Source organism: Arvicanthis niloticus, chromosome 1 (genome assembly GCF_011762505.2).
Source record: "Arvicanthis niloticus isolate mArvNil1 chromosome 1, mArvNil1.pat.X, whole genome shotgun sequence".
In the NCBI taxonomy this organism is placed as follows: domain Eukaryota; kingdom Metazoa; phylum Chordata; class Mammalia; order Rodentia; family Muridae; genus Arvicanthis; species Arvicanthis niloticus.
Genome location: NC_047658.1, coordinates 112,579,436 through 112,594,442, shown reverse-complemented (window position 1 = coordinate 112,594,442; position 15,007 = coordinate 112,579,436). Strand labels below are relative to the sequence as shown.

Sequence of the window (15,007 nt, the reverse complement as noted above, 5' to 3'; positions counted from 1 at the left end):
CTGACGAGCCATGTCTTTAGCCCCCAACTCACTTTAAAAAAAAAAAAAAAAAAAAAAAAAAGCGGCTGCAAAGCTGGCTTAGTAGGTAAGAGGACAGGCCGCTCTTCTAGAGGACCCAGGTTAGATACTCAGCGTTTACATAGTGCCTCTGAACCATCTGTGCTTGCATTTCCAGTGTGCCCAATATCCTTTCCTGTTCTTAGTGGGCACCAAGCAACATGTAGTACACAAACATACAGTCAGGGAAAACACCCTAGACATTTTTTTTTTTTTCCTGAAAGAGGGTCTCACTATCTAGCTCTGGCTAACCTGGAATTCAATATGTAGACCAGGCTGGCCTTAAACTCACAGAGATCCTCTCCCTTCTGCTTCCTGAATACTTGGATTCAAGGCATGCACCACCACTCCCAGCTAACAAAGCTTCTTTTTAAAAGACTATTGAAAAACAAGTCAAAAGGCTGGAGAGATGGTTCAGAGTGGTTAAGAGCACTGACTGTTCCAAAAGTTTTGAGTTCAATTTCCAGCAACCACACGGTGGCTCACGACCATCAGTAATGGTGTCCAGTGCCCTCTTCTGGTGTATCTGAAGACAGCAACAGTTTACTCAAGATACGTAAAATAAATAAATCTTTAAAACCCCCTGAAACAAACAAAACAACAACAAAAACCGGCATTTAATCATGCCTCTTTAGAATTCTCTAATACGCCGGGCGGTGGTAGTGCACGCCTTTAATCCCAGCACTTGGAAGGCAGAGGCAGGTGGATTTCTGAGTTCAAGGCCAGCCTGGTCTACAGAGTGAGTTCCAGGACAGCCAGAGCTACACAGAGAAACCCTGTCTCGAAAAACCAAAAAAAAAAAAAAAAAAAAACCTCTAATACGTAATTAAAATAAGACCAAGTGGTGCGAGTGTGTAACCTCAACTGAGGCTGGAGGGTCATGAACTCAGCGACAGCCTGTCCCAAATAAACAAAAATAAAAGTGCTGAAAAGTGCTGGTCAGGTTACCCACGTGTGCCAGCAAGACTGCACTGTAGGAAGACGGCAGTGGGAGTGTGTGAAGAGGGGCTCCTGCACAGCACTCCTTTTAGGAATGCCCCAGTTCCCCTCCTTTCAGCCTTAAGCCTCCCTGCCTTCTCCATTGCTCCATATGTTCATCTCTTGGGGCTGAGTAATATCCAAACGAAACAAAATGCCATGGACTGAGTAGTTTAAATCGAGATTATTTTTGCACAGCTTAGGGACTAAAAGTCTGAGATCAGAGGACCAGCCTCCTGGGTTGCTGTAGTGGGCTTTCTTCCTGGCCCCACCCTTTGACCTTTAGTTTTTCACTTCTTCCTTAGAGACTTACCTCCAGATTTAGCCACATCGGGAAGTAGGGGTGCACATGTGAGCTTAAAGGAACACAAAGACATTCAGCTCATCAGTAACATCTGGGGAAATGAGAGTGGACTGAACACCGTACTGAAGCCATTTTAGATGTTCTTCCTATTTAGAGAGTGGGTCTTCCCTGAGGAACAGGGTGTGTCCTAAAGGAGGTTAGAGCAGACAGCTGCAGCCTACCAAAGACCAGACTGCTCGCCCTGTGTGTGGGGTGTGTGTGTGTTACATGAATGGGAATGTGTGGGTGCAAGTCCATGTGAACGATTGAGGAGGCCAGAGAATATCTAGTGTTTTCAGTTTTCATCTACTGCTGTTTGCCTCATTGTCATTGAACCAGAAGCTCACATTTCAGCTAGCTTGGCTGGCCAGGGAGCCCCAACTCTACTCCAACCCTTAAATTTTGGGGTCACAGGAACACTCAACCATGCCTGGCTTTTCTACACTGGTATTCAACTAGGGGTTCAAACTCAGATCCTCTTGCATGCAGAATAAGCACTTACCCCAACCCCTGGGGTTTGTGTATGTTTGTTTTTGAGACAAGATTTTGCTATAGCTCAAGCTAGACCTGAACTTACAGCAGTGCTCTTGCCTCTGCCTCTTAAGCTTAGCTACAGTGTGAGTCACCCTGCTTACCTGTGCATTTAGGGAACCTTCCAGAATGGCATCCTCCAGATCAGAGGCTAGTAACTGAGACCCACAGACTCAGTTCACCTCACAGGCTGACCCATTCAACAATCATCTGTAACATTTTGTGAATAGCTAACATTGTTTTTCCTTTACTTTAAAAAAAGTGTTCTATTTTTAATTATGTGTATATCTGTGTGTCAGAGTGGGTATGGGCAGGGCAGAGCAAGGCAGGTGCCTAAGGAGTCCCTAAGAGGCTGACAGATTCCCTGGAGTTCCAGGCAGTTGTGAGCCACCCAACATGGGTGCTGGGGATTGAACCCAGGGCCTCTGGGGTGGTAGGCACTCTTGACCACTGAACCATCTCTCCAGTCTCTTCCGAATAAAAAGAAATAACGTTGCTTTTTGTTTGTTTTTATCGTGTGTGTGGTGGGGTTCTGTGTATGGCTGCATGTGTCATGGTGCATTCGTAGTGATTGGAAGATAGCATGCAGGACTCAGGTGGTTGTTCGATTCTTCTGCCGTGTGGGTCCCAGAGAATACACTCAGGTCATCAAGCTTGGCAGCCGGCACCATTACCCACTGAGCCATTTTGCTGGCTCCAGTTTGTATTTCTGTGTATTTCTCCCCACTTTATGTTTGTAAAGTTTCATACTGGAATGTTGAACAAATGAATGGATTCACAAGCAGAGAGATGCCTCTACATCTCATTAAAGTAACTGACCCTCACCAGTGACTGACAAGGACATCAGCAGCATGAGCTCTTCTTCTTGGTTGGTGGGAAGGCAGCAAGGCGCAGCCACTGCAGAAGATACTCCAGCAGCTTCTCCCGAAATTATAGTCTTATCACAATGACCGAGAAAATGGGTGTTAACCAACTGATTTGAAGATGTCTGTCCCTGCAAAGCATGCATGTGTGGCTGTTTATGGCAGTTGTATGACCTGTGACAGTGCAGATGTATTTGATGTTAGTCAGTATTCCACTCCTGTGACAGGACACCTCAGACAATTGCCCAAGAGGAAGGTGTGTGTTTCATGGCTTCGAGTTTTAGTTCATGGTTGTTCCACTCTGGTTGGAACCTCTGTCAGAGGACACATGCTCAATTCATGGCTGTGAAACTTTCATGAGACATGAAGAAAGAGGAAGAGGGCACTCCAGGATCTGAATTGTCCAGGGACTGTCCCCTGCAAAAACAGCTGCCTAGTGACCTCCCTCACCTTAGAAGGCCCCACATCTGAGAGCTTTCATCCCTCCTAGTGAGTAGTGCCATCAACTGGGGGAACCAAACCTTCAATACATGGCTCTTTGGGGAGACATTCAAGATTCAAGCTTGGTATACTCCTGTAATCCCAGAGCTCAGTAAGAGATGGAGGACCATAGCCAGGAGTTTGAGGTCAAGCTGGGTTACATAGCCAGACTTTGTCTCAAAAGTAATTTCCAAACGATAATACCGTTTGATGGGTGAATAGGAACACATGGGTGCAGTGGCTCCTGCAGTTAGTCCCTTGGGAGCACTTGGGAGGTCAGGCAGACAGAACTCGGAATTCAAGGCCATCTGGTCTACACAGAAAGTTCCAGGATAGCCAGAGCTACATAGAAAGACTCTATTTCAAAAGGGAAAAAAATAGTTAATTCATCTAATTCTAGATGAATTAACTAGATGAATTAACTCTGGTATACCCATACAACAGATATACCATCCAAATACACCATATCAATTAACTGTGGTATCCCTATACAATGGATTTTTTTTTTGTTTTGTTTTTTGAGATAGGGTTTCTCTGTGTAGCCCTGGCTGTCCTGAAACTCACTCTGTAGGCCAGGCTGGCCTTGAACTCAGAAATCCGCCTGCTTCTGCCTCCCAAGTGCTGGGATTAAAGGCGTGCACCACCACCGCCCGGCTATACAATGGAATTTTACTCAGCAACAGATAGAAATCGTGTATCTAGCATAAAATATCATAGATAAAATATTTTTTATTTTAATTATTATTTTATATGTATTGGTGTTTTGTCTCCATGTATGTCTATGCACCACACGCATGCCTCATGCCCTCTGTGGCCAAAAGAGAGTGAGTCTCCATATGGGTGCTGGGTAGGGAGCCTGGGTCCTTAGAAGGGCAGCCAGCGAGTGCTCTGAACTGCCGCATCATCTCAATGCCGTAGATGAATTTCACATCAGACAACCCAATCCCACTCATCTTCCCATCCCTTTGCTCCTGCCCTTGCAACCTCCCCCATGAAAAGAAAACACAAAAACAAAAAATATCTCATTATGGGAGCTGTAGTTGTCACAGTGTCCCACAGCACACCCCTTTGTCTATACATCTTTACTTGCAAATGTTCACTGCAATGAGTCATTGGTCTGGTTCAAGGCCTCTGCCTCACACTACACTGTCAACACTGGATCTTCAATGGGATCCCCCTTGGATATCCTGCTGTTGCTCTGTGTCACAGAGATCCTGCAGCTTTGGATCTGCAGAACCAGCTCCTTCACATGCAGGTCATAGATGGGGTAGATGTTGAGCCAACTCACAGCCCTGGATCTGGGCCTGGGTAGTAGCTGTGTTAGTCTGTCACCAGGGCAAACTCTCCAGCACTGCCCTGGCTAGCTCACACAGTGCTGCAGCTGGCAGGGGGCAGAGCCAGCTCTCCTGCTCTCATGCCACCGGGGCCAGCTCTACTGTGCTGCCCAGATGAAGTTAGGGTTCCCTGCTTCAGACATTGAGGGGTGGGGCCAGCTCTGCACAGCCCTTGGACATCAACATGTTTTCAAGGGGCAGCCTAGACTAGGGACATCCACATGGTGTTAGGTGGTAACATGAGCCACAGACTCCTACTGCTGTATGATCACAGATCCAGACATGGCCCTCAGCAGCAGTACAGGCCGGGACTTCACCATGGCCTCAGGTGGCAGGGCAGGCGACTCACACCAGGCTGCTCCCCTCCACCCTCACACCTCCAGTTCTGTCTCTCTTGGTAGTGCTCAAACCGTTCTGTTTCTCTCTTTTCTCTATTCTCTACCACATCTTTGCACATCACAGTGGTATCCACTGAGGGCAGGCCTCTCAACATAAGTTAATCTAAAGTGTATAGTGTGCTAAGTGAAAAGAGCTACAGTGTGTATGATTCCCATTGTGCAGCTTGCCGGAAAAGGGAAATTACCAGAAGACTGACAGGTGACTAGTTGTCAGGAGATTGCTTAGGAGTCTGGGGGTGGAGCAGGGTTATTCGAGTCTAGGCAGTGTTTTTAGGAGAGTGAGACTGTTTTATATGTTCCTATGAGGGTGAGTAGAAGACATTAAATATTCATCAATGAGCAAACTTTAATGTGTATAACTCTTAAAATTCATCTAGAAGGCAGGCTGCCACGGTGGAGCATGGAAAGCAAGCAAAGAATCTAGTTGGTTCACAGATACAGAAAGAGTGTCACTTTGGGAGTGGGCCGCTGCTGACCTGGAACTGAGTTGATATTGGAAGGCCAAAGGTCACAGGGCACCTGAGCTCTGGGAGCTGGGCAGTGTGCATGTTCCCAGGGAAGCACAGATTAGCAGCTGGGAAACCTATGATCTCCCAGAGTCTGGCTGTGGGTGGCCCCTCTCCTAGCCCTGACCTATTCCAATTGGGATCTTTTGGAATATCTGAACTAGGGGCTCTTTTGCAGGAGGGTGGGGCATACATAACATCAGGAGTCCTGTGAGCACTTTCAGTGTCAGCAGACACACTAAGACCTTGTCTGGTGGCCTTCACTATCCATACACAGAGGCTTGGGTGGGGGTGGGTGGGGAGCCGTGAGCAGCTGACCCCGCCTGCTTTCCCGTCAGTTGTGGGGTTGCCACCCCCATCTTCTGCAGAGATATCTTCTTGCAGATGATACCGTCTGTGCCAGCTTCTGGAAAACCCACGGGGCTCGGGCAACTCATTGTTCGAGGCTGTAGGCTTGGCAGTAGGGATCACTTAATTGAGGATTAAGGATTAATTGGGATCTGCAGGATGGGTGGTGCTGAGGCTGCTGAAGCCAGCACTTGCACCTCAGAGTCCAGATTCCAGGCTGCTGCTCGGGGAGCTGGGGCTGCCTCTTTGCTCTGCCTGAGGCCATCTGGTGAGGACCAGTGTGCCCCTAACTCCTATTTCTTTGTGTGTGTGAGTCAGAGATTGGCAGCTGATGTCTTCCCCATCACTCCCGTCCTCCTCATTATTTGACACTATGTAGCCTTGCCCTAGAACTCACTATGTAGACCAGGCTGGCCTCAAACTCAGAGATTTTTCTGCCTCTGTCTCCTGAGTGCTGGAATTAAAGGCATGCACTACTGTGCCCAGCTCCTTATTTCTTGAGACAGGTTCTCTCTGTGTTTGTCAAGACTGGCTAGTATCAGTGCTGTGAACCACCACACCATCTGCCCTTTCTTCCCTTTTTGAGTCAGGATCTCACTATGTGTCTGAGGCTAGCTTCAAACTCTTGATCTGGCTGCCTTAGTGTTCTGAGCACTGGAGTTACAAGTATGTGTCACTGCCTAGTGTCTCTGCCTGCATCTTGATCTTGATCTTGATCTTCCCAGCTTCCAGACATGAGTGTGTTAAATTAGAATGTTTCTACATTACTTAGAGGCATTTTGTTACAAAGGTAGGAGTGGGTAGAGATCCCTGTAGAACAAGGGCTGTGAAGGCTCTGTGTGTAAAGATGGGGTCTCTAGTAGAGTAGAGGTTTAGACTAGGGGCACTTGCAAAGAACAAGGCCAGACAGCTGGTTAGGGCAGGAGTCCCTGATTCCTGCCAGGCAGGTCCTACCCTCTATGCCCCTTCCTTCATGGCATTAGATGGTCTGTCCTTCCTGTGTGCCATTTCAAGAGGGGCCTTGAAATGGGCAGGTCTGGCCAATCCTGTTCCCTCCCGCTGTACTCAGGAAGTACTAGGGGCTCCCAGAGGAAAGAAATTCTAGCTCCCAGACTGATGTGCTTCCTGGGAAGGAGCCCTTCTGCCAGCTACCACCTTCCGGGATGCTAGGGCAGGAATACATGTGACAGAGCTAAGAGAAGGACTCTGTCCTGGAAATTTCAAGGATAGAACTCCAGAAGCCCTGTGTGTGTGTGTGTGTGTGTGTGTGTGTGTGTGTGTGTGTGTACCAGTCCAGTATTGTTTTGTGTTTTTCTTTCTTTCTTTTTTTTTTTTTTGAGGTGGGAGGGGGAGATCAGAGACATGGTTTCACTGTGTAGCCCTGACTGTCCTGAAACTTGCTCTGTAGACAAGGCTGACCTTGAACTCACCGAGATCCAACTGTCTCTACTTCCAGAGCACTGGGATAAAAGGTGTGCACCATCATGCCCAGTTCAGAGACATCTTTTGGCACTTGCTTTGTGTGGGATCTAGAAAGAAGAGGGAATCCCCATTCCTCTGGAGCTCACAATTGAGGTGACTTGTAGTTAGCCAGTTCCAGGACTTTTTTGTTGTTGTTGTTTGTTTTGTTTTGTTTTGTTTTGTTTTCGAGACAGGGTTTCTCTGTATAGCCCTGGCTATCCTGGAACTCACTCTGTAGACCAGGCTGGCCTCGAACTCAGAAATCCGCCTGCCTCTGCCTCCCAAGTGCTGGGATTAAAGGTGTGCGCCACCACTGCCCGGCTCCAGGACTTAACTTTTGGGGTCAGATACCAGACCTTCAGGATGAGTGAGTGGAGAAAACTCCCCACAAACTGGGAGATGCTTTATTGCCAGAGAACCAGGACAAGGTATAGGGTGATGACAGGAGAGGGCACTGTGCCCAGGCAGGGATGGGGAGGAGGCACACAGTTCTGTACACAATGACCTTCAAAGAACATATAGAATCCTCTGCAATTCGGAGGCTGGGATCCTCCAGGCTGGTCCACTCCAGCTTCTATACAGGTTCACCGAGACATCATCCGAACAAATTCTGCCAGGACAAAGCAAGGTTTTAGGTCTGCTCTCCTGATCCTATTAGAGATGAGGCAGATCTGCCTGCCCTAGGGTGGGCTAAAGGATGCTTAAGGAGACCTTCAAAGGCATCTGTGTATCAGGCACGAGAGGCCTCAGTTGCCCAGATTACAGTCTTGGTTCTCCCTGTTTCCTTTCCCCAAGTAAGCACTTTAGCTCTCCTGAGAACTGACATGAATTTCTTCTCTCACCAGTAGGGAGTACAACATCCCTTCTTCCTTGATCCTCCATGATAACTGGCAACTCTTTAGAAACTGGTTCTCAACCTTCTTAATGCTTCAACCCTTTAATACAGTTTCTCATGTTGTGGTGACCCCCAACCATAAAATTATTTGGTTGTTACTTTGTACTTTTTTGCTACTATTATGAATTGACATGTAAATATCTGATATGCAGGATATCTGATATTCAGTCACAACCCACAGGTTGAGGACCACTGGTTTAGAATCCTTGAGGGCACATGTGGCTCAGCAGGGGAAGTGTTACCTTCAAAGTCAACCAGGCCATCTCCATTGAGGTCAATGTCTTGGAGTATCTCATCTACTTCCCGTTGGCTGAGGCGTTGCCCCAGCAGAACCTTGAGGGCTGCCCGGAGCTCCCCTACGCTGATGCAGCCGTCCCCATTGGTGTCAAACTGTAGCAGTGTTGATGGTGGCATGGGATCACTGACTGAGCCCTGATTCCACTCAGCCTCTCGCTCCCTGCAGCCCCACAGTCTCACCCACCCTCTCCACCCCTTCCACCCCAGGTGCACCTCCCGGAAGGCGTCTCGAAGCTCCCTCACGCCAATCATGTCTGCTGTCTCTGCCAGCAGTTTGGGACCCATCAGCTCCACAAAATCTTCAAAATCCACCTTCCCACCACCTGAGGATACATCCATCCATTAGAGACCCCAGCCTAGCACCTGACCATGTTCCCCAACCTACTGTCTTCCCTTTGGCTCCTGGCCCCTTCCTTCATGGCATTAGATGGTCTGTCCTTCCTGTGTGCCAATGACTGAGTCAGCAGCAGGTCCTGGTGGGAACTGTCCTCAGTTAGGCTTTATTTGTTTGTTCGTGGTTTTTAATATAGGTTTTCTCTGTGTAGCTCTGACTGTCCTAAAACATGCTTTGTAGACCAGGCTGGCCTCAAAATCAGAGATCTGCCTGCCTCCCAAGTGCTGGGACTAAAGGCATGTGCCACCAGTCAGCTAGGCTCTTAAGATGCCGGTTCTTGGGTTCCCTGAGCCCCTGCTGTGTGACTCTAGACAAGTACTTCACCTCTCTGAGCTTCAGTCTCTTTACTGGTGAATGGGGACACAATTGTCATCCTCCCTGCTCTCCTAGCAGATTCTCAGGAGGTGGCTCTCCTTTTAATGACAACTATATCCTATGGGCTCTTGGAACAGCCCATCTGGCTACCTCAGGGCTAGGCCAGGGCTGTGGCATGATGATCAGGTGGGTCTGAAGCACGTACTGATTTGTTGTGAGATCTCAATGAGTTCCATCTCCGTGGGCATGTAGCCTAGTGTCCGCATGCAGGCACCCAGCTCCCGGTAGCCGATGTAGCCGTCCCGGTCTCGGTCAAACTCCTGGAAGGCGACCTGCAGCTCTGCCAGACAGAGTGAGGTTAGTCCTTTCCTACCCCCTCCCCCTTCCTGGCTGCCAGCTGGGGCCAGCCCATTTTTCCCCTTTGCTCCAATCCTTTCTTGCTGTTAAACCTCAGTTCCTATTTGTTACCTCATGGCCTTTGCACATGTGGTATTAAAAAAATTTGTTCTCTCAAACATCTGATATGTGTCAATCTCTGTTCTAGGTGATTAAAAAGAGAAAGCGGGAGGCAAGAAGAGACAAAAGCTACCAGGAAGAGTTCCCTGCCCATTTCTTCCTTCCTGGCCAGCCCATTCATTGGTTTTCCTAAGAGTGCTCTACACAGTTGCAGTTGTAGCTATCTCCAGAAGGTGGGGGCCTTATCTCTCTGGTCAGCAGGGTTTCAGCAAGGGGCCAGGCCCACAGTGGGCAGCCAGGAAGTGTCAGTCAGATGGACAAATATGAAAGGAGCCCTTAGCCATTGTGGTCATTGAGACCAAGAGGTGGGCAGCAGAAGGGAGGATTTGTTACCTCTTCCCTGCCCAGTCTCACCCCATGGCCTTCTTGTTCCTCCTGGACTTTGTAGAGGCCCTAGTCCCAAACCTCTTCTTATAATCCCCATCCCACACCCCACCCCAGCTACCCGCTCCCTAAACCCGTTACCTTCAATCTCTTCTGGTCTCAGCTCTCGGTTCTGCAGAGCACACAGATAAGGTTAGGAGTTCCTTGGCCCACCCACACCTCAGCACCCTCCTGTCTTGGGGTTTCTCATCCAGACCACCCCACAGCATACCCAAGCCCTGTGCCTGATTCTGCCCAGTCCTGTTCACCTGTCTGGGTGTCTTAGAGATCCTGTTCCCTTGCGACCTGCCAGGGGACCCTAGGACCCGTGTTCCCACAGTCTTCTGAGGTACATCGCTCCTTTTGACAGGGGGAGATCCCAGGGTCAGACAGAACCTTACACTTAAGCCAGATGGCCTCAACATCAGCGCAGGTCGCCTTGTCCCCGACCCCCTCCTGAGGACTCGCCCCCTCTCTAACCATCTCTCCCTTGAAAGCACTTTGTTTCTATTTGAGCAGTGCTGGAGATATAACCCTGGGCTTGCACCTCCAATTCTCAGGTGGCTGTATGGGGGTTCCCCAAGCTCTGTCCCACCCTAGGGTTGCATGTCTTTCCTCTGACATCCTCTCTAGCCTTCACACCTACTTGGGAGTGATGAGGCTAAGGGACCAGGGCAGCAGACTGGCAGAAGTGTGACCGTACATACGAGCTGGGTAGCGGCGATGCTGGGTCGAAGGAAGATGCATGCTGGCCCCACCAGGCTGCTGAGCACTGAGTAGCCCTGTGTCCCCTCCTGCTCCTCAGCTCTGGGGCTAGGACTGGGGCGGGAGCCCCCTAAGGGGGATCCAGGCCACTGCCAGCGTTCCTGTGGCAAAGTGAGCCATGAGCTGCATCAATGACCGTGTAGCCCAGTCTCCTGCAGCCCCTCTCTGGCCCTCATCAGCTGCTCCTCTGTCTGGAGCACAGCACCTGACAGAGGGGGAGGGGCCTCTAGGTAGGTACACAAGACCCATTAACACTCCAGGCTGGAAGAGTTCACCACTAACTAACTGCTCAGTTGGGTAAACTAAAGCCCAGAAGAGGTGAGCTAGATCACTGAGGAAGCCTGTGGCAGAACAAGACCTGGCCTCTGGCTCTGGTCACCCCAGTCAAAGCTGAGAGAGTCAAGCCTGCACAGAACAAATAGCTGGCCTATCAACTTAGCAGGGGAGACCTAGGCAAGCCTGGGGAAGGCCAGGAAAACATCTCCTTCAAAGAAAGCATACAGATAGCTCTCCATCTCCTCTGGAGCCGCTCTCTAAGCCACCCAGTACCCCCACATCTCTGGATACTACCTGCCGAATACATGGGGCCACCCAGGTTTCTGGCCTTATGTTTCTCCCCTTCACTTTCCTACCTTAGACCCCCGGTGCCAGGGCCTCTTGGCACAGTTCCCCATGGGTCTCTGAACCATGCCAGGCTCTGAGTCCTGTGAGGATGCTGTGGATTCTGCCAGCCCCCTGCTGTTTCCAGGGACAGCCTGGGAGCACTGGAGAGGATTTTCCTGGGGTTTTGTGGGCAAGATCAGGAGCGGGTGGGCAGGCGGGGAGCCCTGGGCCCGGGGCTTGGGCCCTAATCCAATCCCGGATTATCTCTGAGTATCTCTGTGAGTGTGTGTGTGTGTGTGTGTGTGTGTGTGTGTGTGTGTGTTTACTCAGAGTCAAGGCCCCCTGGAAGGCACAGTCTCCCAGATCTTCCTCAGGAGGGTCCTCTGAACAGCCTCCCCCAACCAGTCTCTCAGCCTTGCACTAATCTCCCCCAGTCAGCACCTTCAGAAGCAGGCTTAGATCCTTCCAGAAGGAGGAGGCACCCAGTGCTTGGGCCAGCTGGATTCTCAACTCTCCCAGTGTGGCAACTGGGGACTGGAGGATGAAGTCCTCAGAGAGAAAGCCTACCTGCTTTTATCTTGACCCAGTCTGAAGTTCCTGTGTACCCCTGTCAAAACCCTGTATTCATTCAGAGTTCTACATTGTGCATGAAAGGCCAGCTCTGGGTACCAATCCCTCAGTGTCAACAGAGGTGGCAGATGGATTCCCTAACTTCTCCTGACCACTCTGGTCATCTATATGTGGACTTGGTTCTGGGTATGTTTTATAGCCAGCAGGATTTGGGGTCCCTTAGTAAAGAACAGTCTGTGTTCCTTACCTGTCCATAGGCAGCCTGCACCTGGGCTTCCAGCTCACGGAGGAGGGCCCGTCTGCGGGCAGTAGGGCTGGCTAGGTCTTGGCTGGGTCCTGCAGTGCCTGTGGATGGACTGGAGTCCCCTTCAGGGAGGCTGCCATCTGCTGGGCCCTCGGGTAGGGCCATGGATGTAGGTGTGGTACGTTTTCTGTTCAAGCTGGGTCTCTTCAACCTGTAGGTAGGTGGCTCAGTGCGAGCTGTGGCTATGTTTTGTTTCTGGCTCTGGGGGTTAGGAGAGGCCGACTCCTCTATGGTCACTGTCTTCTTCCATTGCCGCTCCCATAGTCCATCCTCCAAATCTTCACCTTCCTCCTAGTGTACTTCCCAACCTTCACAGGACCACAGACTACATCCTGGGCTTCTCGCTGATTCAGGTGGCCAGGCTCCCAAGCTGGCTGGCCTCCTTCAGTCCCAAGTCCTGCCTGCACCTCTCTGGTTGGTGGTCCTAACATGTTTTCCTGCTCTGTTCCCTGCTCGCTCTCCATCTGCTCTGGCCTTTGCTACCATCTCTGTCTTGGTAGAACAGTGTACTCATGACTTTTAGGCCCTCTCAGTCTCTCTGTTCCTCTCAGTTTCTCTCTGTGTCTTAACCTCTCTCTGTTCCCCTCAGCCCCCTCTGTCTCTCTCTGTCTTTCTGTTTCTCTCTGTCCCTGTCTGTCTGTCTCTGACTCTCTGTCTGTCTCTGTGTGTCTCTGTCTCCATCTCTCTCTGTCCTTTCTCAGTTCTCTCTGTCTATTTGCCCTTCCCACTCTTCCACCATTCATTTTCCCAGGACAGCTCCAAGATCCTGGAGAAGTATGCCACCTGCTCCTCTCTCCCCAACCTGGAGCCCCAGGATACCTCTCTTTCCACCTCCGTTTCCACACCTCCTGAGTGAGCCACTCCCCTGACCTGTAAGCTCTTCTCGAGGAACAAGGGTAGAGGTGCCACACAGCCCCTTGCCCCTTGCCACACCCCAGCCACTCACCACACAGCTGCTTACTCTCCCTTTCAGAATGAGGTCAGCTGTGGCCTGCTGGCCTGCTGTGGGCCCCTCATGATTTATTCACATGCCCTCTGCACCAGCCTTTGTCCCAGGGAACCAGATCCCATGCCATGTCTGCCATCTGAGCTAGTGACTCTATCATCAATTCAGTGACTAGCCTGCAAACATCAAGGCTGGGAGGGGGAGTGGAGAGAGAGGTGGGGCCTCTATCTCACTTGGTTGAGTGCTTGCCTAGCATACAGAAAGACTCTGGGCTCAATTCCCAGTACAGAATAAACTGGACATAGTGTTATACACCTGTAAAATACCCAGAGGCGGAAGAATCAAAAGTTCAAGGTCATTCTTGGCTACATAGTACGTTCCAGACCAGTCTGAGTTATAAGAAACCCCAGGGTGGTTTCTAGCCCCGGGCCAGCAGCAGGGACCACACAACAGACCCCACCTGCCCTGAAGACCCCAGCCTCATGTGCAATCTAACTCAGACAAGGGCCATCAAACAGTTCGTTTGTGCTTGGGAGCATCCAGCCAGGCAGGTGAGAGGAAGTCTCTGAACACTAGGAACACTGCACGTTCTGCTGATGTCAAGTAGCTCCGAATAAGGCTGACAGTCTTCAACAGTGATCTGGCAGAGTCCTGGAACCCCCAAGCAGCACTGGGCAGAGCCCTCAGTGAGGGAGGGGAGAGCGTCAGTGGCCTCTGTAGAAAGTATGGACAGTAAGAGATGGGACACCAGAGGGTGGTGTTGGCTGAGTGCCAGCTCTGAACCCTCTGTCTGGGAGCAGGTGACCAGCCTCACTTCTAGAACTTTTGACGTGGTAGGGACAGCACCTTCAGTAATGTAGGATTACAGTCAATGAGAAAATACAAGGGCAATCCCACAGGCTATCTGTCGGGGGGGGGGGGGCGGCGGCTTGCTGTGCTTGGAGATGAGATAAAGGTGACTGGGAGTAGGTGGCCTCCACGACAAGGGAACAGGCTGAATACAGCCTAAAGAAAGCTCTGAGATCTGGGACAGGCAAGACTGAGGTGTGTGGACTCTGGCCAGGCGGTCAAGGGTGGGAAGGGTTCTTTGCTATTGTTCAAAGGACTCAGCATGTGGCTTTCTTCAGCCCCTCTGCACCAGGCATGGGCATCCTCAAAAACAGTCCTCAGAAAGCACATTCTCTTATGTTCTGCAAGGTTTTAGAGAGGACCGACAGGGCTGGGTCCCCATGGAAAAGTACCTTACCTTCTGACACTCTCTCCATTTTTTTTTTCCAGTACCCAGGGCCTTGTGTGTGCTAGGCAAACACACCATCAGTGAGCTATATCTTCAGCCTTTTTTCTTTTCTATCTTTTTCTTTTCTTTTTAAAAGATTTATTTATTTTATGTATGTGAGTACACTGGCAGTGTCTTCAGACACATCAGAAGAGGGCATCAGATCTCATTACAGATGGTTGTGAGCCACCATGTGGATGCTGGGAATTGAACTCAGGACCTCTTGAAGAGCAGTCAGTGCTCTTAACTGCTGAACCATCTCTCTAGCCCCCTCTCTCTTTTTCTTTGCTTTCTTCTTGTCAAGTAGCTGGGGACATAGGTATGAACTAGTCAGTGAGTTCAGTAATTTGTCTGAAAAAAACAAAAATGGAGGTTAACCTTGTATTTCCCTCTAGGAAGGTAGGAGGTAATGAGAAGTATGTGCCTTGAAGTATAGTCTAAGGTGGTTAGGAAAATAACAAGTC

General features: G+C 50.1%; 1 protein-coding gene across 7 annotated transcripts; it reads right to left on the bottom strand.

The window, feature by feature from the left end:
* Positions 1-7,663: 7,663 nt before the first annotated feature.
* Positions 7,664-13,437, bottom strand: Cabp2 (calcium binding protein 2). Of its 7 annotated transcripts, none has more exons than XM_076914786.1 (8): positions 13,268-13,437; positions 12,265-12,472; positions 10,787-10,945; positions 10,182-10,212; positions 9,406-9,540; positions 8,705-8,814; positions 8,437-8,584; positions 7,664-7,909 (listed from the first exon to the last, which is right to left on the bottom strand). In XM_076914786.1, the coding sequence occupies exons 2-8, from the start codon at positions 12,424-12,426 to the stop codon at positions 7,884-7,886; spliced, it is 771 nt and encodes a 256-aa protein (XP_076770901.1). In that variant the 5' UTR covers positions 12,427-12,472; positions 13,268-13,437; the 3' UTR covers positions 7,664-7,883. The 7 variants fall into 7 exon arrangements, with proteins under 7 accessions (XP_076770901.1, XP_076770912.1, XP_076770936.1 ...); XM_076914797.1 differs by lacking the exon at positions 13,268-13,437 and adding an exon at positions 13,141-13,235; XM_076914821.1 differs by lacking the exon at positions 13,268-13,437 and adding an exon at positions 10,349-10,439 and having other exon boundaries at positions 10,783-10,945; positions 12,265-12,404.
* Positions 13,438-15,007: the final 1,570 nt, after the last annotated feature.

Bases quoted from the DNA above. Each gene is read 5' to 3' on its own strand.
- Cabp2 (XM_076914786.1), bottom strand. From the start codon at position 12,426: ATGGCCCTACCCGAGGGCCCAGCAGATGGCAGCCTCCCTGAAGGGGAC. The intron at 10,946-12,264 runs GTAAGGAACACA...ACTTTGCCACAG, and splicing joins TGCAGGCTGCCTATGGACAG to GAACGCTGGCAGTGGCCTGG. The intron at 9,541-10,181 runs GTAACGGGTTTA...TCTGTCTGGCAG, and splicing joins GAGACCAGAAGAGATTGAAG to AGCTGCAGGTCGCCTTCCAG.